The following is a 23,275-nucleotide window of genomic DNA, read 5'->3' on the forward strand; positions in this document are numbered from 1 at the left end:
TGACCGGGGTAGGGGTAGCCAAGTGGAAAGCATGGCCAGCCGTAGAAAAATAATTCTTGAAATTCTCAATTATTGTGGATTTATCGGTGGTGACAGTGTTTCCTAGTCTCAGTGCAGTGGGCAGCTGAGAGGAGGTGCTCTTATTCTCCATGGACTTTACAGTGTCCCAGAACTTTTTTGAGTTTGTGCTACAGGATGCCAATTTCTGCTTGAAAAAGCTAGCCTTTGCTTTCCTAACTGCCTGTGTATATTGGTTCCTGACTTCCCTGAAAAGTTTCATATCCCGTGGTCTATTCAATGCTAACGCAGTACTCCACAGGATGTTTTTGCGCTGGTCAAGGGCAGTCAGGTCTGGAGTGAACCAAGGGCTATATCTGTTCCTGGTTCTACATGTTTTGAATGGGGCATGCTTATTTAAGATGGTGACACTACCGTTCAAAAGTTTGGGGTCACTTAGAAATGTCCTTGTTTTTGAAAGAAAAGCATTTTTTTGTCCATTAAAATAACATCAAATTGATCAGAATTACAGTGTAGACATGGTTAATGTTGTAAATGACGATTGTCGCAGGAAACGGTTGATTTGTTATGGAATATCTACATGGGCGTACAGAGGCCCATTATAAGCAACCATCACTCCTGTGTTCCAATGGCACGCTGTGTTAGCTAATCCAAGTTTATCATTTTTAAAGGATCATTAGAAAACCCTTTTGCAATTATGTTAGCACTGCTGAAAACGGAAGCGATAAAACTGTCCTTCTTTAGATTAGTTGAGTATCTGGAGCATCAGCATTTATGTGTTCGATTACAGGCTCAAAATGGCCAGAAACAAATAACTTTCTTCTGAAACTCATCAGTCTATTATTGTTCTAAGAAATGAAGGCTATTCCATGCGAGAAATTACCAAGAAACTGAAGATCTCGTACAATGCTGTGTACTACTCACTTCACAGAACAGCGCAATCTGGCTCTAACCAGAATAGAAAGAGGATTGGGAGGCCCCGGTGCACAACTGAGCAAGAGGACAAGTACATTAGAGTGTCTAGTTTGAGAAACAGACTCCTCACAAGTGGCAGCTTAATTAAAGAGTACCTTCAAAACACCAGTCTCAACGTCAAAAGTGAAGAGGCGACTCTGCGTTGCTGGCCTTTTTCTATTCTTTTCTCGTTCTTTTCTTTCAAAAACAAGGACATTTCTAAGTGACCCCAAACTTTTGAATGGTAGTGTATGTAAAGTACCTTCGGAATGTATTCAGACCCCTTTTGAGTTTTTTCCACATTTTGCTACGTTATAGCCTTATTCTAAAATGAAGAAAAACAATCCTTAGTAATCTTCTCACAATGGAACCTTGGAACCACCAAGACTCTTCATATTGCTGGCCGCCCGGCCAAACTGAGAAATCGGTGGAGAAGGGTCTTGGTCAGGGAGGTGACCAAGAACCCGATGGTCACACTGACAGAGTTCCTCTGTGGAGATAGGAAAACCTTCCAGAAGGACAACCATCTCTGCAGCACTCCACAAATCAGGCTTTTATGGTGGGGTGACCAGATGGAAGTCACTCCTCAGTTAAATGCACATGACAGCCCCCTTGGAGTTTGCCAGGATGGGACTGGGAGACTCGTTGGGATCGAGGGAAAGAAGAACGGAGCAACGTACAGAGAGATCCTTGATTATAATGTGCTCCAGAGTGCCCAGGACCTCAAACTTGGGCAAAGGTTCACCTTCAATCAGGACAACGACCCTAAGCACACAGCCAATACAACACAGGAGTGACTTCGGGACAAGTCTCTGAATGTCCTTGAGTGGCCAGAGCTTGAGAGGATCTGCAAAGAAGAATAGGAGAAACTCCCCAAATACAGGTGTGCCAAGCTTGTAGCATCATACCCAAGAAGACTTGAGAATGTAATCACTGCTAAAGGTGCTTCAACAAAGTACTGAGTAAAGGGTCTGTATTCTTATGTAAATGTGATACGTCAGGGTTTTTTGAAAATAACAATAGCAAAAATGTTTTTAAAAAAAATGTTTTTGCTTTGTCGTTATTGGGTATTGTGTGTAGATTGATGCGGGGGAAAAACATATTTAATCCATTTTAGAATGAGGCTGTAACCTATCACAATGTGAAAAAAGTCAAGGGGTCTGAATACTTTCTGAAGGCAATGTATATGTATACATATATATACAGTACTAGTCAAAAGTTTGGACACACCTACTCATTCAAGGGGTTTCCTTTATTTTGACTATTTTCTACATTATAGAATAATGGTGAAGACAACAAAACTATTAAATAACACACATGGAATCATGTAGTAACCAAAAAAGTATTAAACAAATCAAAATATAGTTTAGATTTTATATTCTTCAAAGTAGCTACCCTTTGCCTTGATGGCAGCTTTGCACACTCTTGGAATTCTCTCAACCAGCTTCACCTGGAATGCTTTTCCAACAGTCTTGAAGGAGTTCACACATATGCTGAGCACCTGTTGGCTTCTTTTCCTTCACTCTGTGGTCCAACTCATTCAAACCATCTCAATTGGGTTGAGGTCGGGTGATTGTGGCAGCCAGGTCATCTGATGCAACACTCCATCACTCTCCTTAGTCAAATAGCCCTTACACAGCCTGGAGGTGTGTTGGGTCATTGTCCAGTTGAAAAACAAATGATAGTCCCACCAAGCACAAACCAGATGGGATGGCATATCGCTGCAGAATGCTGTGGTAGCCATGCTGGTTAAGTGTGCCTTGAATTCTAAATAAATCACAGCCAACAAGTCAGATTTTTAAAATGCTTTTCGGCAAAAGCATGAGAAGCTATTATCTGATAGCATGCAACACCCCGAAATACCTGAAGGGGACGTAAACAAAATAATTAGCATAGCCGGCGCTACACAAAACGCAGAAATAAAATATAAAACATTCATTACCTTTGACAATCTTCTTTGTTGGCACTCCTAGATGTCCCATAAACATCACTATTGGGTCTTTTTTTCGATTAAATCGGTCCATATATAGCCTAGATATCAATCTATGAAGACTGTGTGAGCAAGGAAAAAACAGCGTTTTATAACGCAACATCATTTTTTAAAATTAAAAAAGTTGACGATAAACTTTCACAAAACACTTCGAAATACTTTTGTAATCCAACTTTAGGTATTAGTAAACGTTAATAATCTATCAAATTGATCACGGGGCGATGTGTATTCAATAGCTCCACGTCTTGAAATCATGTTCGGAAATTTCTCCTCCAAAACATCCTGTCGGAGACCGGAAGGAATGGGCTCTCTCACTCGTTTGACCAAAAAACAAAGCCAGGCAATTGACAAGACTGGCGACATCATGTGGAAGCTGTAGAACTTGCAATCTCAGCCCCATGTAATTTGCTTTCCAATAGACAATACATGCAAGTGGCGCATTGATATATTTTCCAGATTTTGGTGATCAGTTTTTCTTCCGCTTTTCGATGAAACACACGTTATGTTATAGTCACAGCCGTGATTTAACCAGTTTTAGAAACGTCAGAGTGTTTTCTATCCACACATACTAATCATATGCATATACTATATTCCTGGCATGAGTAGCAGGACGCTGAAATGTTGCGCGATTTTTAACAGAATATTCGAAAAAGTAGGGGGTAGGCTTAAGTGGATTTATTAAAAGATAACACAAAGAAAAAAACCAACCGTTCTTTTGTATTTTTTTTGTACCATCATCTTTGAAATACAAGAGAAAGGCCATAATGTATTATTCCAGCCCAGGTGCAATTTCGATTTTGGCCCCTAGATGGCAGCGGTGTATGTGCAAAGTTTTAGACGGATCCAATGAATCATTGCATTGCTGTTCAAATTTCTGTATCAAGACTGCCCAAATGTGCCTAATCTGTTTTATAATAATTTTTCATGTTCAAAATTGTGCACTCTCCTCAAACAATAGCATGATATTTTGTCACTGTAATAGCTACTGTAAATTGGACAGTGAATGTATATTGGCAAGAATGCTTTCTGCCAATATCAGATATGTCTATGTCCTGGGAAATGTTCTTGTTACTTACAACCTTGTGCTAATCGCAGTGCTGCAGAGATGTTTGTCCTTCTGGTAAGTTATCCCATCTCGACAGAAGAACTATAGAGCTCTATCAGAGTGACCATCGGGTTCTTGGTCACCTCCCTGACCAAGGCCCTTCTCCCCTGATTGCTCAGTTTGGCCGGGCGGCCAGCTCTAGGAAGAGTCTTGGTGGTTCCAAACTTCTTCCATTAAAGATTAATGGAGGCCACTGTGTTCTTGGGGACCTTCAATACTGCAGACATTTTTTGGTACTCTTCCCCATATCTGTGCTTCAACACAATCCTGTCTCGGAGCTCTATGGACAATTCCTTCGACCTCATGGCTTGGCTTTTGCTCTGACATGCACTGTCAACGGTGGGGCCTTATATAGACAGCCTTTGAAAAATCATGTGCAATCAATTTAATTTACCACAGGTGAACTCCAATCAAGTTGTAGAAACATCTCAAGGATTTGAATTTAAACAATTTTAGAATAAGGATGTAACGTAACAAAATGTGGAAAAAGTCAAGGGGTCTGAATACTGTCCGAAGACACTGTGTCATGTTTTTTCTCTACCTCTGTTTTTCTAATAAAGAGTCAAAAGTGATATAGAAAAATGATTCTTTGAGTGTTCTATGCCTATTCAATTGTCAGTGGCATGGTGCATACACTGCAGAAATGCTCAATTCTGTGTGCAGTGATCTCTGCCACACAAGATCAAATTCATGCAGACTAATTCGGTGGAGAGAATAGGAACATGCAGGGAAAGCCAACGCTGGGAATGAGTAGGTGTTGGGGATACTTGTGTCATAGCAACTACAGTATGAGCGTGTTTCCCTGCCTGCCGCCCCCGGTAACGAGGTTGTTTTAGTACAAGACAGTCAGTGAAGAAAGCTCTGCTGTCTGTCTTCCTGCTCTCAGGACAGAATGTACACCAGGTCAAAGGTGAATCGAAATCTGCCATAATTTGCATTAACAGTACCGGGGCAGCAGGTAGCCTAGCAGTAACGAGCATTGGGCCAGTAATGGAAAGGTTGCTGGTTTGATTCCCTGAGCTGCCTAGGTGAAAATTCTGTTGATGTGCCCTTGAGCAAGGCACTAAAACCAAATTGGTCATGTAAATCGCTCCACTAAATTGTACTCAAATTAGTTTTATATTAATGTCACCATAAAGCTCAATTGATTTTATTTGTTAATGAATGGTTATTGTAAGTCAGTGTGCAGACAGTGTGCACAGAAACCAGTCAATTCTTCCATTATGCTGATATTGGTGGCTATATTTAGCTACACCCATCTTAAATATCAAAGCCTCATGTAAAGTCTATGTTCTACTGGGAGAGAATGTGGTGCTCTTGGATTCTGCTGCCCTCTACTGGAGACAGAATAAATGAAAACCTGTCCTGTTACACAATGAATTAAACTGACACAATAGCTAATGCCTTTTTGGGTAAGATCCATTTAGTAGCATATCAAGATTAATGTTGCTTGCTAACTGTTGTCAACTACCTCTTAAATGTCAGCGAAAAGGTTAGAGTTGCAGTACCTACTGAAGTAGTAGTGATCCAATGGACACAGACGTCCGTTTAACGTCTAGTATTGATTTAAATTTGGCTGAATTGTCAACTATTGTGAATTCAATGTGAAGTCAACAAAAAATGTCACCATGTCATTGTATTTAGGTTAAAAGTTAGGTGAAAATAATAAATGCCCTTAGGTTGATTAATTTGTTCCATGTTGATTCACTGTCATCATATTGATTTTTGGGGGTTGAAATTATGTGGAAACAATGTTGATTCAACCCATTTTTGCCCAGTGGTTAGAGACCAATAAAGAGCATTTCATGCAGCTGACACTATCATGGATCACTTTAGTGGCTGTCCAAGTGCAGTCATAATCTAAACAATTTATTGGCTTGGAATGGTCTTTCCATTTTATGCCTACAGTACTTTATTGTAAAGGTATCGCATTACATCAATTAAGTTCACTAAAATAAATCCCATGGCATTTTACAGCCAGTATAACTGTCTCCATATTGTATCTTCCTGTAGAATTCTCCCTGTTCTCATACAACAATGGCACAGTGATGTCTTCGTGTCGCCCTGAGATGGACAACAACAACCGCAGTGCCCTCTCTGCAGCCTCCGCCTTCGCCATCGCCACGGCAGGAGCCAATGAGGGCACGCCCACCAAGGAGAAGTATCGCCGCATGTCCCTGGCCAGCACAGGTACAGAGCGCGTTAAACATCAGTTCTGTCCACAATGGGACAATTTGAATATACCACATTTTCAAAAGCATGAGAACTTTAATGTCATTGTTGTTCTTCTCAAGATAAAAGAAAAATCTATATAGTCATTCAAAATGTAGGTGTGATATTTGCATGGTGTTTTTGATACATTTTACGCAGGGTTCCAAACAGACCAGAGGAATGGGGACAAAGAGTTTGTCATCCGAAGGGCTGCAACCAACAGAGTCCTAAATGTTCTGAGGCACTGGGTGTCAAAACACTCTCAGGTAACACTTCCAGATACATAGTTATGATAATTCACTACTTCTAATGTAACATAGAGTGCAGGTTTCCAATCAGTTAACATTTTTGTGTGCATTTGTATTGACCTCCAGGACTTTGAGAGTAACACTGAGCTGAAGCTGAAGGTCATAGCCTTCCTGGAGGAGGTGATGCATGACCCAGAGCTGCTGACCCAGGAGAGGAAAGCAGCCGCCAACATCATCAGGTACCTACCAGCACTACCATCGGCTCAACTTATAGACACACACTGCTAACATTGAATACATGGGCTATAACTTCTATAGGGCTGATTAACACTGATGTACAGAGTAAAGAGAAACACATTATAAATACATACCTGTTGTATGGTCTATTAGGACCCTGACACAGGAGGACCCTGGTGACAATCAGATCAGCCTGGAGGAAGTTAAACAGCTGGTGAGTGGGATGACTGCATGTGGATCTGGCAGTAATGTAAAGAAGACACTGTTTTACAAAAGATGGTAATTGAGTCAATAGAGGACAATCTCTCCTTGACATATGTTAAGTATGTGTTTCAGGAATGTTAGATTATAGGGAAGTAGTTGTCATACTTGAGAATGGTTACCACTGATGCTCTTTTGTGTGTGTACTAGGCATCAGTAGGGAAGGCAGAGGCGTTTGAGAGCCATTCTGCCCTGGAGATAGCAGAGCAGCTCACCCTACTAGACCACCTGGTGTTTAAGGTCATCCCATATGAGTGAGTGACACCCAAACACATGTTGTATTCTCAGTTGATGATACATACAGACAGACAATATGGGAGACATACCATGATTTTGAATAACAACCATGCAGCATTAATGAGAACAAATTAGATGTATTTATACTTGATCCTCCAATATTGTTTTACAGAGAGTTCTTTGGTCAAGGCTGGATGAAGAATGACAAGACTGAAAGGACACCATATATCATGAAAACAACAAAGCACTTCAACGATGTATGCAGCTAACAACGCCCACCCCCCAACATAATATTACAACTGTACATTTTCACTTTTTTTATTACAGTGTTTGGCTTTGGTTGTTATGCATTAGGAACATGGCTATTCCTTGTCTGTCTTGCCTCTGTTAGATCAGTAACCTGATTGCCACGGAGATCCTGCGTTGTGACGATGTGACCACGCGGGTAGTGGTGATGGAGAAGTGGGTGGCGGTGGCGGACATCTGCCGCTGTCTCCATAACTACAACGCTGTGCTGGAGATCACCTCCTCCCTCAACCGCAGCTCTGTGTTCCGCCTCAAGAAGACCTGGCTCAAAGTGTCCAAGCAGGTAAGGCCACATATCTTCACTACACACACCCAGCTCACTGAGAGCTCATAGCCTGGTCCTAGTAATATTATTACACATTTTATCATTGCACTGGGATCTCAATACACTCTTATAAACAGCTTGTTATTACACCTCAGACCTCTATGAATCCTTATAGCTTACTACCGATAAGACATCAATTTAACAATGGTGATCATACCTGCGTGTTTTCCAACATAATATTTTGATACAGTATTTTATTTAATCTCTCAGACTAAAACCGTCATTGACAAGCTGCAGAAGTTGGTTTCGTCAGAGGGGAGGTTCAAAAACCTGAGGGAGGCTTTAAAGAAGTGAGTGTGTCTTCTGCTTGTTCTAATAACTACAAAAGCCAAAAGCCAATAAAATGTTACTGGCCATTCGGGCAGTGGCTCGATCAAAGTATTAGCAAATTTGTGACATCTGTTTTTCATTTTAGCTGTGACCCTCCCTGTGTACCATACCTGGGGATGTACCTCACTGATCTGGCTTTCATTGAGGAGGGGACGCCCAACTACACTGAGGACAAATTAGTCAACTTCTCAAAGATGAGGATGGTAAGCGGTCTCTGCTTCGTGTAATGTCACAGAGATATTCAAATGCGTTCTGTGGCTTTGTATTGTATACATGGCTTATGTTGTTATCTCTCTGCAGATTTCACATATCATCAGAGAAATTAGACAATTCCAGCAAACAGCATACAAGATTGATCATCAGCCAAAGGTAAAATTTTAAAGCTGTTTCGTGGTAACTTCTGTTATATTGTACATATAAAGAGAAACAGAAGAAAATGGCAATGGCCATGAGGGAAATCCTGAGTGTCGGTATTAGTCACATCGTATAGATTATCGTAGTTGTAGCCAACCTGCTGAACCTGTATATTTGTCCTGGTCTAGGCAGCACAGTATTTGCTGGACAACAGCTCTGTTCTGGATGAAGAAAGCCTGTATGAAGCCTCTCTCAGAATTGAGCCTAAAGTCAACAACTGATGAGGATGACAGTTTCCCAAAGTGTACTCTCTGTTAAAGAACTATGTAGTACACAGTAGACATACACAATAACTGGTGTTAAGTCATGTTTAACATTTTTGCTCTTTATACATGTGTTGTTTTGAGATGTTATCTTATGTACACATGTTCATTTAATTGTCACATTGTTGTTGAAATATTTAATTTTTCCTCTGCAACAGGAACCATTTCACTGGGCTTATTAGAGTGATAACTAAAGTCACAATGATCTTGCATAATGGTGTGTCCTTTGTAACCAATGAAATTGATTGGCACCTTTTCATACTGTGGACTTTGCACTTCCTGTAAGCACACCTGCTGCCAGGGTCCTACTGTACAGGAAATATTGTTCTGTTTACTCAAATAGATATAATGTGTTTATCTGCAACTGATGTAGCATTGTAAAAATCTAACCAGGTAAAACAACATTTCTAAACCCAAAATTGATGCGGCTAAACCAATGTGTGTTCCTTTAATTGTTCTATATCAATCTGCCTCCTCCCTGCTTTGATTATTTGCTTCCATTTTGAATTTCTATCAACATTTGAGTAATCTTGTCACAATTGAGATATGAGAGCCACTAGCACCACAGAGCTTTGTCTTGTTGTCATGAGGAGTGATTCTTACATAATAAGATATTACACGTGCCTGATACAGGAAGTTTCTGACTTGCAGTACAGTACTGAATCTGCTCTGAAATGAATGAAGAACATATAAGGGCATATCCACACAACAAGCTTTTATCTAAGAACCAGCAAGGTCTGGTTTCTTTTGAAAACATTGAAGTCAAGTGTGAATACACCCTAACCTAAAACATGATTAACAATATTTGTAGCTTTATTTCATTACTGTTGCATGTTGCATTGTAACAGGTGGTTAAATCACAAACCTCTTACTGTATATTTGCAGAAGTAATTCAAGTCAAGTAGCCATAAATACAATTTTGTTTTGCAGAATAAACTCTATTAATCCATGCAATTGAAATGGCTGGTAATAAGCCAGTGTACGTTATATCTCCAATACGAGTGTACTTCCAGTTTGACAATGATTAGTTGGGGGTGACATCTTGTTTGAATAGGGGTTTGGGGAAGTTTGCTGCTATTCTTGGAGCATGCCATTGTAGCTGTTTCCCTTTTTAAAAGCACATGTGTGTTAGCTTTCAATTTAAACTTAACGGAGCACACATATTAAAGAAAAATAAAGCAACACCCTTGAAATTGTAGTATTTTCAGGCTTTGTGATATTTGTGTACAGTAAAAGGTTGTTCCGCTATTATACTGTATCATTCAAAGACGATCTATGTCCTTTTGCTGTTCCAGTGATTGTGGAACGTGACCGTATATCACTCTGTTAAATGCATTGTTGTTTAAGAGTATGATAAAAGTAAGTGAATGAGTTACTCCGCCTGCAGCATTCAAAAGGTATTTTTGTAGTATTAGTATAAGGTAAGGGGTTACAAGAACACAGGAAAGTATTTTGTACTTTGTTGTTGTTAATTCACCTTGCTGAAATGTATGCTGTACATTTTGTACATGCAGCCCTGCATATTTCTTAATGTGGAACAGTGCCAAGTACACCTCTGAAAAGCATTGTATCCCAAGCGTCAACACAAAATGCTACAACAATTGTAATTTTGAAACCATGACTTAGAGGTAGAAGACAACTTCAAAGTGTTTTGCATATACTGTAATCCTGTCTATAATCATTCTCTTAGCAGGAATATAGTAATGTAGTGCTTATTCTGTGAATATTTGTATGTATTTTTACCATGTACAGTCTAGAAACATTTAAAGCTCATATGGCAGGCATGCAACACTGTATCAGACAATATTAAAACAATATATATACATATATATACTGTATACACTTATACGTGCACATACTCTTATAAATGAAATATTAACAAACAAACGTTTTGCTGTTAGCAATACCCAGTGGTATGAGAATTATCTTTCAACCCTTATGTTTATTTCCACAGCTTGAGAAATATTTCCAGTTTTGTAAAAAGAAAAAAAATGTATGTTTCCTGATTACCTCTTGCTAATAAATCTATTCTATCTCAGGGGCATTGTTGTCTCAAGTGTGTTTGTGAGAAAACAATACATTTTCTTCTCTCTCGCTCTTCTCTCACTCCCCACCCCCCTCTATCACATGCACGCACCACACAAACACACACTCTACCATAGCCGTGGGAAGGACGGGTGCTGGAGGTGAAAGAATTTGTGTTGTTGCAATAAAAAGCTATTGAACAATTTTTGTGTTGCATTATATTATCCTCATACTAGGCCCTGTAGAGAGATAGATATACTACATTTTATTTTCAACTTCAATAGCCTGTATGGAATTACTGAGAAACTAGGATACTAGAAACTGTCTTATCTAATACATATTGGAATGCACTGTATCCACATAAAATAAAACAGTCAATTCACAATGACCTGATTTTTTTTGATGCTACTGTGTCATCCATGCAGTACAACAAGGTGTGTGACATGGAGGAGTACTACCACAGACTTCAGATGTTCATTGAGAACAAGAGGATTGACCATCACAGTGAAGTAAATCACAAGTTCACAAGTATGAATAACAGTTGTGTTTCTTCAGTTGTTAGACATGTTCATATCCTTTGAGTATGTCAATATATTAATTGTGCCTTCTTCTGACATTTGACCTCCTTACCTAGTGGGACTGAATCAGTTCTCGGACACGACCTTACTTTGCTCAGGCCTTCAACAACCATGGCAGTAAGAGGTGAGTGTCACCACTGGAAAACCCATTTCCTTGTAAATACTGTATATTCACAAAAATCTCTTGGTCTAACTGGACACTATTAAGATTCTTACTCCGGCTCTGGAAAAATATATATATTTTAGCAGTCAAGCATTTGAGTACATCAAGTATAACAAGGGACTCATGACAGAGGATAACTATCCATAACAGCACATATATGTAAATAGCAATGCTATCTTTACAACAACTACAGTACTAGCACTTTGAAAGGTGACAATCTATTAACATCATTTATGCTGGAATCATTTTGAAGGAGGGCACTTGCAAGTTCAAGACTGATTTGGCCAGCTGCTTTCGTTAAGGATGTGGTCAACATAACAAGGGTAAGTAAATTCACATTACTTTGGGTTATTTGGTGCATTGACTACCCAGGCAGTCATCTTATTGTATGTTTTTTTTTCATGGCAGTATGATGAAATGGGTATGCTGGATGCAGTGGCCAAACACAACCCTGTCAGCCTTGCCTATGAGGTGACCTCTGATTTTATGCATTACCATAGTGGTGTGTACAGCACGTGAGAATGAGTCTCTACTATGTTTTTAAACCTAGAATAAAGGTAATATCTGTTGTGGCATACAGCAGGTCAGCCACCAGGGGGAGACTTGTCGATGCCTGGTGACAGACGGAGTATACATCACGAGGCGATGGCTCCATCTGCTGGACATGCCAGGTCTCGACGGGCTCTCTGGCCAGGACTAATTGGGGCTGATTGGGGATTGGTGAATAATCAAGGGCTGATGGCTCACTGATGGCTACAACTCCCATAAAGCTGCCAGAAGGGCAGCACACAACAGAGAGACTGGGGGAGGAAAGGACTCCCGTATAGTTTGTGATGGTACCAGAGGTAACAGGAGGGAGTTCAGTTTTTGATCCCCACAGGATACAGCAAGACCCGGAGCCCAGAAGACGGTATCCCAAAGAAGGTCTCTTGGGGGAGACCTATTATTTTCTTTTAGAATTATTATTTTAAGAAACACCTTTGAAACTGAGCTAATCCAAGGACAAGGACCTGTGGAGAGACGGCTGGGGTAGGGTCGACCCGCCACCGACGACCCCAGGTGGATGGAGACCAAAGGAAGTGTTTTGAGTGTGGTGCCCGGGGGCACATTGCCTGAAATTGCCCGGCTCGAGAGGAGTAAATGCCATCAGCCATCCCCGGAGGCAAGGTGGGTCACGTCGTGAACTACATCACCTCCTGTTGGGCACACCACAAATCAACTGCACCCATGGTCCCGGTGAAGGTTGACGGACATGACATGGAAGCTCTATTAGACTCCGGGAGTATGGTTACCCTCGTAACCATGAGCCTGCTGAACCAGGATAGCGAACGTAGTAGGGCGATGTCCATTTCCTGTGTTCATGGGGACACAAAGTGGTATCCAACCGTATGGATCAACATCGTGACGCCACAAGGGAACTGCCAGTACCAGAGTGGGGGCACGAACTGAGGAAGAAGGTACAAGCCGGCCGAAGACGAGAGCGAGGACAACCCATTGCCTGTGCAGCCCGGATCAAACGGTTGATCAACCTGTATCTACGGGTTCGGAGTCGGAGTCAGAGGGGGTGCCGGAACCTAAATTCTATCAGCATATCGATTGTGAAACCAGGGCTGGTAAATCCCTGGATCATTGTTATTCTAACTTCTGCGACGCATATAAGGCCCTCCCCCGCCCTCCTTTCGGAAAAGCTGACCACGACTCCATTTTGTTGCTTCCAGCCTACAGACAGAAACTAAAACATGAAGCTCCCGCGCTCAGGTCTGTTCAACGCTGGTCCGACCAATCTGATTCCACGCTTCAATACTGCTTCGATCACGTGGATTGGGATATGTTCCGCATTGCGTCCAACAAAAACATTGCCGAATACGCTGAGCGAGTTCATTAGAAAGTGCATCGGTGATGTTATACCAACAGCAACAATTAAAACATTCCCAAACCAGAAACCATGGATTGATGCCAGCATTCGCGCAAAACTGAAACCACTGCTTTTAAAACAAGGGCAAGGTGACTGGAAACATGTCCGAATACAAACAGTGTAGCTATTCCCTCCTCAAGGCAATTAAACAAGCTAAGCGTCAGTATAGAGACAAAGTAGAGTTGCAATTCAACAGCTCAGACACAAGAGGTATGTGGCAGGGTCTACAGTCAATCACGGATTACAAAAAGAAAACCAGCCCCGTTGCGGACCAAGATGTCTTGCTCCCAGGCAGACTAAATAACTTCTTTGCTCGCTTTGAGGAAAATATAGTGCCACTGACACGGTCCGCTACCAAAACCTGCGGACTCTCCTTCACTGCAACCAATGTGAGTAAAATATTTAAACGTGTTAACCCTCGCAAGGCTGCAGGCCCAGACGGCATCCCCAGCCGCGTCCTCAGAGCATGCGCAGACCAGCTGGCTGGTGTGTTTACGGACATATTCAATCAATCCTTATCCCAGTCTGCTGTTCCCACATGCAACAAGAGGGCCACCATTGTTCCTGTTCCCAAGAGAGCTAAAGTAACTAAGCTAAACAACTACCGCCCCGTAGCACTCACTTCTGTCATCATGAAGTGCTTTGAGAGACTAGTCAAGGACCATATCACCTCCACCCTACCTGACACCCTAGACCCACTCCAATTTGCTTACCGCCCCAATAGGTCCAGAGACGACGCAATCGCAACTACACTGCACACTGCCCTAACCCATCTGGACAAGAGGAATACCTATGTGAGAATGCTGTTCATCGACTACAGCTCAGCATTTAACACCATAGTACCCTCAAAACTTGTCATCAAGCTCGAGACCCTGGGTCTTGACCCCGCCCTGTGCAACTGGGTACTGGACTTCCAGACGGGCCGCCCCCAGGTGGTGAGGGTAGGTAACAACATCTCAACCCCGCTGATCCTCAACACTGGGGCCCCACAAGGTTGCGTTCTGAGCCTTCTCCTGTGCTCCCTGTGTTCACCCACGACTGGACTCAATCATCAAGTTTGCTCAGACGACACTACAGTGGTATGCTTGATTACCAACAGCGACGAGACGGCCTACAGGGAGGAGGTGAGGGCCCTCGGAGTGTGGTGTCAAGAGAATAACCTCACACTCAACGTCAACAATAGAAAGGAGATGATTGTGGACCTTAGGAAACAGCAGAGGGAGCACCCCCCTATCCACATCGACGGGACAGTAGTGGAGAGGGTAGTAAGTTTTAAGTTCCTCGGCGTAGACATCACGGACAAACTGAATTGGTCCACCCACACAGACAGCGTTGTGAAGAAGGTGCAGCAGCGCCTCTTCAACCTCAGGAGGCTGAAGAAATTTGGCTTGTCACCAAAAGCACTCACTAACTTCTACAGATGCACAATCGAGAGCATCCTGTCGGGCTGTATCATCGCCTGGCACGGCAACTGCTCCACCCACAACCGTAAGGCTCTCCAGAGGGTAGTGAGGTCTGCACAATGCATCAACGGGGGCAAACTACCTGCCCTCCAGGACACCTACACCACCCGACAATGTCACAGGAAGGCCATAAAGGTCATCAAGGACAACAACCACCCGAGCCACTGCCTGTTCACCCCGCTATCATCCAGAAGGCGAAGTCAGTACAGGTGCATCAAAGCAGGGACCGAGAGACTGAAAAACAGCTTCTATCTCAAGGCCATCAGACTGTTAAACAGCCACCATTAACATTGAGTGGCTGCTGCCAACATACTGACTCAACTCCAGCCACTTTAATAATGGAAATTGATGTAAAAAAAAATTATCACTAGCCACTTTAAACAATGCCACTTAATATAATATAATGTTTACATAACCTACATTACTCATCTCATATGTATATGTATATCCTCTCCCCTGTAACTATTCCCCAGGTCGTTGCTGCAAATGAGAATGTGTTCTCAGTCAACTTACCTGATAAAATAATGGATAAATAATACTGTACTCTATATCATCTACTGCATCTTGCCATCTTTATGTAAAACATGTATCACTAGCCACTTTAAACTATGCCACTTAATATAATGTTTACATACCCTACATTACTCATCTCATATGTATATACTGTACTCGATACCATCTACTGCATCTTGCCTATGCCGTTCTGTACCATCACTCATTCGTATATCTTTATGTACATATTCTTTATCCCTTTACACTTGTGTGTATAAGGTAGTAGTTGTGGAATTGTTAGGTTAGATTACTCGTTGGTTATTACTGCATTGTCGGAACTAGAACCACAAGCATTTCGCTATACTCGCATTAAAACTTGTTGGGGATAGGGGGCAGTATTTTCACTTTGGATGAATTGCGTGCCCATAGTGAACTGCATCCTACTCTGTCCTAGATTGCTAATATATGCATAGTATTATTACTATTGGATAGAAAACACTCTGAAGTTTCTAAAACTGTTTGAATGATGTCTGTGAGTATAACAGAACTCATATGGCAGGCAATCTTCCAAACAAGAAGTGAAATTCTGAATGTGGGTCAAAACAATGATTTATTGTGGAACTACGACTCCTTGCACTGCATTCTGATGAAAGATCATCAAAGGTAAGGGAATATTTATGATGTTATTTCGTATTTCTGTTGACTCCAACATGGCGGAGAAATACTTTTACATCTGAGCGCTGTCTCAGATTATTGCATGGTTGGCTTTTTTCTGAATGTTTTTAAATAATCTGACACAGCGGATGCATTAAGAACCAGTGTGTCTTTAATTATATGCAGAACATGTATCTTTAGTCAAAGTTTATGATGAGTATTTCTGTTATCTGGCGTAGCTTTCTATAATTCCTCTGGATATTTTGGAAGCACTTCTGAACATGGTGCCAATGTAAACCGAGATTTGTGGATATAAATATGCATATTATCGAACAAAACATAAATGTATTGTGTAATATGTCATATGAGTGTCATCTGAGGAAGATTTTCAATTTTCATTTTATCTCTAATCCTGCTTTTGTGACTCTATCTTTGGCTGGAAAAAAATGGCTGTGTTTTTCCTTTGATTTGGTGGTGGTCTAACATAAATATATGTTGTGTTTTCGCTGTAAAACATTTTAAAAATCAGACATGATGGGTAGATGAACAAGATGTTTATCTTTAATTTGCTGTATTGGACGTGTTAATGTGTGAAAGTTAAATATTTATAAAGAATATTTTTGAATTCCCTGCACCACCTTTTCAGCTGAATGGGGGGGTGGAGTTCCCCTCGGGGATTGCCTTGCCATAACAGGATCTGCTAACCATGTGTATGTGACAAATACATTTTGATTTGATTTGATATGAACCAGACCCCCCCTGGGGGAACCACAGAAGGAAGAGCCTCCCCCTCCTCGATTTCGAGGGGCCACCCCCTGGGGGCCAACTGAGTGGACAATTTGGGACGGCCCAGTGGGAGGATCCTAATTTAAAAGCCACCGCAGCCCAAGTGATAGCGGTGGATGGACAGCTACTTCCGGGGGTGAGTGACTGGCGATACCCCCATTTCCAAATCAAGAATAAACTTTTGTATCAGGTGTCGCGCCAACAGGGGAAACTTCGAGAGGTATTGTTGCTGCCCCGATAGTACATGGGAACCGTTCTTCAGCTGGCCCACATCCACCTGTTGGGGGCGCACCTGAGAATGGAGAAGACCCAGGAACAGATCGCTGCCCAGTTCCACTGGCCCGGGATGAGGAGGGCCGTGGAAGATTACTGTCGCAGCTGTCCGGAGTGTCAAAAGACTGCCCCAAAGGCACACTTCCGAAACCCACTGGTCCCCCTGCCCTTCGAAAGCATCGCCATGGACATAGTGGGACCCCTTGTAAAAGCAGCACGAGGACACGGTACATCCTGGTAATAGTGGACTATGCCACCCGATATCCCGAGGCCATTCCCCTACAGGCGGCGGTATCCAAGGGAATTGGCCGGGTGCTGTTCCACCTCTTTAGTAGATTGGCATCCCAAACGAGATCCTAACAGACCAAGGTATTGAGTCTATGTCCCGCCTAATGAAAGATTTGGTTGTGCTCTCCTGCAGATCAAGCAGATCCGGACCTCCGTCTTCCACCCGCAGACGGATGGACTCAAGCGGTTCAATAAAATGCTCAAACGAACATATGGAGAAGACCCAATGCGCCCAAGTCCAGGGGAGCCCAGTCCCGAGAATTCCAGGTGGGAGACAGGGTGTTTGTCTTAATCCCCACGGCCGAAAGTAAGATCCTGGCAACAAGGCACGGGCCATACAAGGTGATCGAGAAGCTGGGACCTGTCAATTATCGTGTACGGCAGCCGGGGAGACAGAAACCCCAACAGATTTACAACGTGAAACTGTTGAAGAAGTGGCACGAGAGGACAGCCTTGGCCAACAGCCGTGGTCCCGAACAATGAAGACCTCGACCCAGCCCAGAAGCAAGAGCTCAGGGAGCTCGTTGATCGGAACATGGCGTTGCTCTCCGTGAAGCCGGGCCGTATGACCCTCATTGAACACCACATCCATACCCGGCCCGGGGCAACGGTATAAAAGAGGCCATATCGGATTCCGGAGGCCCAAAGGAAGGCCGTGATTTCTGGGGTGTGAACGAAATAAGCTTGTTCGACACATACCCAATGCTGTGGGTGGACGAGCTCATCGACCGATTGGGAAAGGCCGGTACATCAGCACCTTTGACCTGACCAAAGAATGACATCGGCATTGAAAAGTCAACATAAACTCATCTCCCAAAACTTTTCCCCAGATCATCAAAGTAGATGGTGACACAGCTGTCATAGATCTAGATGACAAGTCAGAGTTAGAGGAAGACCTAGATTTCACCCCACTCCATCCCCCCTTTCACAAAGCCCCCACCGCTACAACTCCCGTACGGGCTCTGGAGAGACGAAGGTTGAAAGTCATGCGTCCTCCGATACACAACCCAACCAAGCCGCACTGCTTCTTAACACAGCGCGCATCCAACCAGGAAGCCAGTCGCACCAATGTTTCGGAGGAAACACCGTGCACCTTAACCACTGCGCCACCCGGGAGGCCTTCATAGGTTATGTTTAAGCCAGATGTTTCAGTCTATTTTGAAAATTTCCGTGAACATACCAGTATGCTTATAATTCTATTGTATAGCCTCCATCATTTTATTTTTCCTGAATAGTCACCAATCTAAAATCAGAAGATCAATTTTTGAGGATCATGGATCATTGAGTATCATCAGTGTTCTGGTGGATTCTATTCCCGAGCATGAACTGCTAGGCCTTACTGCAGCGGGCTCACAGGTAATTCCTTGATTCTGCGCTATATGGGACAACAGCTGTAGATTAAGTTTCAGCTGTAATTTTACTGTGACATGTATTAATCTCACATTATATATTGTTGTCTCTGCCTCCTTGCCCTTTGTGCTGTTGTCTGTGCCCAATAATGTTCGTACCATTTTGTGCTGCTGCCATGTTGTGTTGCTACCATGTTGTTGTCATGTTGTGTTACTAACATGCTGTGTTGTCATGTGTTGCTGCCATGCTATGTTGTTGTCTTAAGTCTCTCTTTATGTAGTGTTGTGGTTTCTCTTATCGTGATGTGTGTTTTGTCCTATATTTTTTTTAAATATTAAATGTTGAATGACTGCCTATTGTAAATAAGAATTTGTTTTTAACTGACATGCCTAGTTAAATAAGGGTTACTTTTTTAAAAATCTTACAAATCTGCTAGTTATATCACGTTTTACCCTCAGGAAAAGGATCACTGCTACTGGCAGCAGTGACACATCTTTCAGGACACAACAGCCAGACAGCACTGTCTTTGAACCCAGATTTAGAGAAAAGCCTACCTTTTCTTTTGCTACACCGTGTGTCCTGTCTACCACCACTTGCCTGCCCAAGGATAAAGGAGATTCTTCCATGAAAGCCCTTCCATTCAAGGGATCCTCAGTCATATCTGTGGACTACAACAGCACTTTGTTTGAGGACTCTGACTGCATGATCAATGGAGTTCCGGCACAAAGCACCTCTTGGAAACCCAGCACTCTGGCAAGTCCTATTTTCTCTGGAGACGAGGGGAAAGTATTTACAAGAGGCCAAAGTAATTGTGACTCTCTCCAAATAACACCATCTCCAAAAATCTAACTTGTGATGTGGAGCAGTCAAATCTCTTCTTCTCACAGAAGAGGCCGGCAGCTGCTGTACAAGGGACTGGGGAGAACAGTACCCAAGCCTCTGTGGCTCAAGCCCCGGCAGTCACGGAGCCGGATTATTTATTTTCATTGATGACTTTGACATAGATGACATCAGTGACTCAGATATCCCTGATTACTTTGATGAACCCCTGAGCTCCTCAGCATCAAGGCAAGAAGCACTGCAGTGCTGTCACTAAAGTGGTGTGTGAGGGAGGACCAAGAACATCAACATGGCAAAAGAAACCAGCTACACCAGCCCCTGTGGCCAAGCCTCCTAAAATCCCCTCTCCTGGCAAGTACATTCAATAGAGCTGCCTTGACGTCCTGCTGGGTTGCCTTCTGGCACGCTTTGTCATTGAAGCTCACTGTCAGTGAGGTAGGTTCATGTAGTGAATGTGATGCTTTATCTGTCTTACTGTTTTGTAGTCATGGATGAGCCTCATGCCCATTTATTTTTTAAATCTCAGTGGGCCATGACTTCCGGCCAGACTACAAGTGGATGCATGAGCTGCGGAAAAAGTGCCCCACATGGCTCTAACGGCCACAGCCACCCCCCGTGTCCAGAAGGACATCCCCAACCAGCTGCAGATGACCGGACTTCAGGTGTACATACTCTAAGAGGTGTCTTACCTGGGACAAAACACCAGTACAGTTGTAGTGATGTCTCATGCAAACATACAGCAGCTGTTTGAATGAATGTTCCTCACTGTGTCTTTTCTCTTTCAGATTTACCATTAGCTTCAACAGAAACCACCTCAAGTATGCTGTGCTACCCAAGAAACCCAAGAAGGTAGATGAGGACTGCATCAACTAGATCAATAACCATCATCCACGTCAGTGTTCTCCCTAAGTTTGTCTGAAGTTTCCAATGCTCATTGAATAATGTGTTTTTGAGGACTGGGATCTAAACGTGTTACTCCTTGTGTATACTCTAGGTGATTCAGGCATTGTGTGCTGTCTGTCCCGTAATGTCTGACACCTTGGCTGACAGTCTTCAGAGGGCTGGTATACTAGAGCTAGATTACCAGGCAGGCCCTCAATGACAAAGACAGAGAATATGTGCAAGTGAATCAATCAGGATGGCTGCCAGGTGAGGTGATCTCAACAGATGTTAACATCACTAACAACCTTCTACTAACTTCATGAAGAGGTTAATGTTGTATCTCTGTCCTCCTGGTCATGTGTGCCACCATAGCCTTTGACATAGGCATCGACAAGTCTGATGTTCGCTATGTGATCCACGCCAGTCTCCAAGTCAGTGGAGGGCTACTACCAGAAGTCAAACAGAGCAGCCAGGGATGGACAGATCTCTCACTGCATCCTCTTCTACACCTACTCTGACACAATTCGCTTTGAGAGGTTCATTTTATAGATTTTTTAAACTTAATCCTTCTTTTACCAGGTATGTATCTGAATTCTGACTATATAGGCTTACATCTTCTTACAAAGAATACTCTGCCTCATTCCCATACGTTTTTTTATTTTATTTACTTTTCTGCTCTTTTGTACACCAGTATCTCTACTTGCACATCATAATCTGCTCATTTATCACTCCAGTGTTAATCTGCTAAATTGTAATTATTCGTTCCGATGGCCTATTTATTGCCTACCACCTCATGCCTTTTGAAATACACTGCATATAGACTTTATTTTCTACTGTGTCATTGACTTGTTTATTGTTTACTCCATGTGTAACTCTGTGTTGTTGTCTGTATCACACTGCTTTGCTTTATCTTGGCCAGGTCGCAGTTGCAATTGAGAACTTGTTCTCAACTAGCCTACCTGGTTAAATAAAGGTGAAATAAAAAAAATAAACAAAGTTTTAAAAAGTTTGTATGTGTTATAACACACACACATTGGAAATTTATGTGAATGTATTGCAAGTTCCATGGAAGGGTCAAAGTGTGAAAAAGTTTGATCCAGATATGGCAAATCTGCGAACCAAAACCGACTGACTCTGAACATGCTGGTGGACATTTTCTTGGGTAAGCAGTAAAGTGCAGCGTCACTCAAATGAAGCATTAACAATAGCTGTATGTGTTCTGAGAAACTCTGACAAACCAACAGTACGTTCTGATAGGCACTAAAACTGCCCGTATCCAATCGGGGATGTTTGGGTTTGGAGCGGCCTTCTCCAGACACAACACTGCCAGGCTGTTCAAGAAGCTTGTGCTGGATCACCTCCTGGTGGAGGACCTGTACATCACAGCCAACGGCCAGGCAGTGGCCTACAGCTCTGCTGGAATCAATGCCATAAAGATCCTAGGGGGACACATGCAGGTGAGCTGACGCACATCACACACTGGCTTTATGAAAAGAAATACTCTTCAATAGCAGTATTTTCCATATGCACCAGCCTTCCATCTACTTTTTCCAGTTTAAGGCTTCTTTTCATTTTAAAAGTTTCAATTCGCCAGTCAGAAGAGTCTGTGTAGACTTCTGCTAGAATGAACGATATGCATCTTCTAGTGATCTACTGATAGGACAGGTGCCTGTCAGTCACAAAGCGAGCAATGGCAGGTAAAGACTACTGGTTTGCCAGTTTGCTGTCTTTCCCGGCTCTCGGTACCTATGTTATTTTTGTGCGCTGTGGTTAGCTGCAGTCTAATTTATTTTACGGCGGAGTGAGAGCATGATGCTTCTTCATCGTCTGCTGTGAGTGAATTTACACGTCCCATGTAATGGAAGTGGTAACGATGAGTTGAAATTAGAGGTCGACCGATTATGATTTTTCAACGCCGATACCGGTTATTGGAGGACCAAAAATAGCTGATACCGATTAATCGGACGATTTAAAAAAAAAAAGATGTTTTTATATTTTTTATATTTTATATATATATACATTAGTAACAATGACAATTACAACAATACTGAACAATGAACACTTTTATTTTAACTTAATATAATACATCAATAAAATCAATTTAGTCTCAAATAAATAATGAAACATGTTCAATTTGATTTAAAATAATGCAAAAACAAAGTGTTGGAGAAGAAAGTAAAAGTGCAATATGTGCCATGTTAAAAAAGCTAACGTTTAAGTTCCTTGCTCAGAACATGGGATCATATGAAAGCTGGTGGTTCCTCTTGAGTCGACCCCGGACGCATGCGTCCCATCTAGACATCTGGAAATGCAAATGCGCTACGCTAAATGCTAATAGCACTCGTTAAAACTCAAACGTTCATTAAAACACACATTCAGGGTACGGAATTAAAGCTACACTCGTTGTGAATCCCGCCAACAAGTCAGATTTTTAAAATGCTTTTCGGCAAAAGCATGAGAAGCTATTATCTGATAGCATGCTACACCCCTAAAGACCCGCAGGGGACGTAAACAAAATAATTAGCATAGTCGGCGCTACACAAAATGCAGAAATAAAATATAAAACATTCATTACCTTTGACCATCTTCTTTGTTGGCACTCCTAGATGTCCCATAAACATCACTATTGGGTCTTTTTTTTTCGATTAAATCGGTCCATATATAGCC

The 23,275-nt window shown here is 42.3% G+C and overlaps 1 protein-coding gene across 1 annotated transcript in view; it reads left to right on the forward strand.

Annotated features, from left to right (window-relative positions):
* Positions 1–10,934, forward strand: part of LOC118401210 (ras-specific guanine nucleotide-releasing factor 1-like) — a 32,634-nt gene extending 21,700 nt beyond the window's left edge. The window contains exons 17-27 of the mRNA XM_035798521.1: positions 6,081–6,257; positions 6,438–6,544; positions 6,653–6,765; positions 6,917–6,977; positions 7,175–7,278; positions 7,434–7,518; positions 7,653–7,850; positions 8,103–8,182; positions 8,308–8,425; positions 8,523–8,591; positions 8,765–10,934. Of these exons, the coding sequence (XP_035654414.1) occupies positions 6,081–6,257; positions 6,438–6,544; positions 6,653–6,765; positions 6,917–6,977; positions 7,175–7,278; positions 7,434–7,518; positions 7,653–7,850; positions 8,103–8,182; positions 8,308–8,425; positions 8,523–8,591; positions 8,765–8,857 (1,205 nt within the window). The 3' untranslated portion in view covers positions 8,858–10,934. The remainder of the gene's footprint in view (positions 1–6,080; positions 6,258–6,437; positions 6,545–6,652; positions 6,766–6,916; positions 6,978–7,174; positions 7,279–7,433; positions 7,519–7,652; positions 7,851–8,102; positions 8,183–8,307; positions 8,426–8,522; positions 8,592–8,764) is intronic.
* Positions 10,935–23,275: the final 12,341 nt, after the last annotated feature.

The sequence above is a fragment of the Oncorhynchus keta genome, chromosome 22 (genome assembly GCF_023373465.1).
Source record: "Oncorhynchus keta strain PuntledgeMale-10-30-2019 chromosome 22, Oket_V2, whole genome shotgun sequence".
NCBI classification, from domain to species: Eukaryota; Metazoa; Chordata; class Actinopteri; order Salmoniformes; family Salmonidae; genus Oncorhynchus; species Oncorhynchus keta.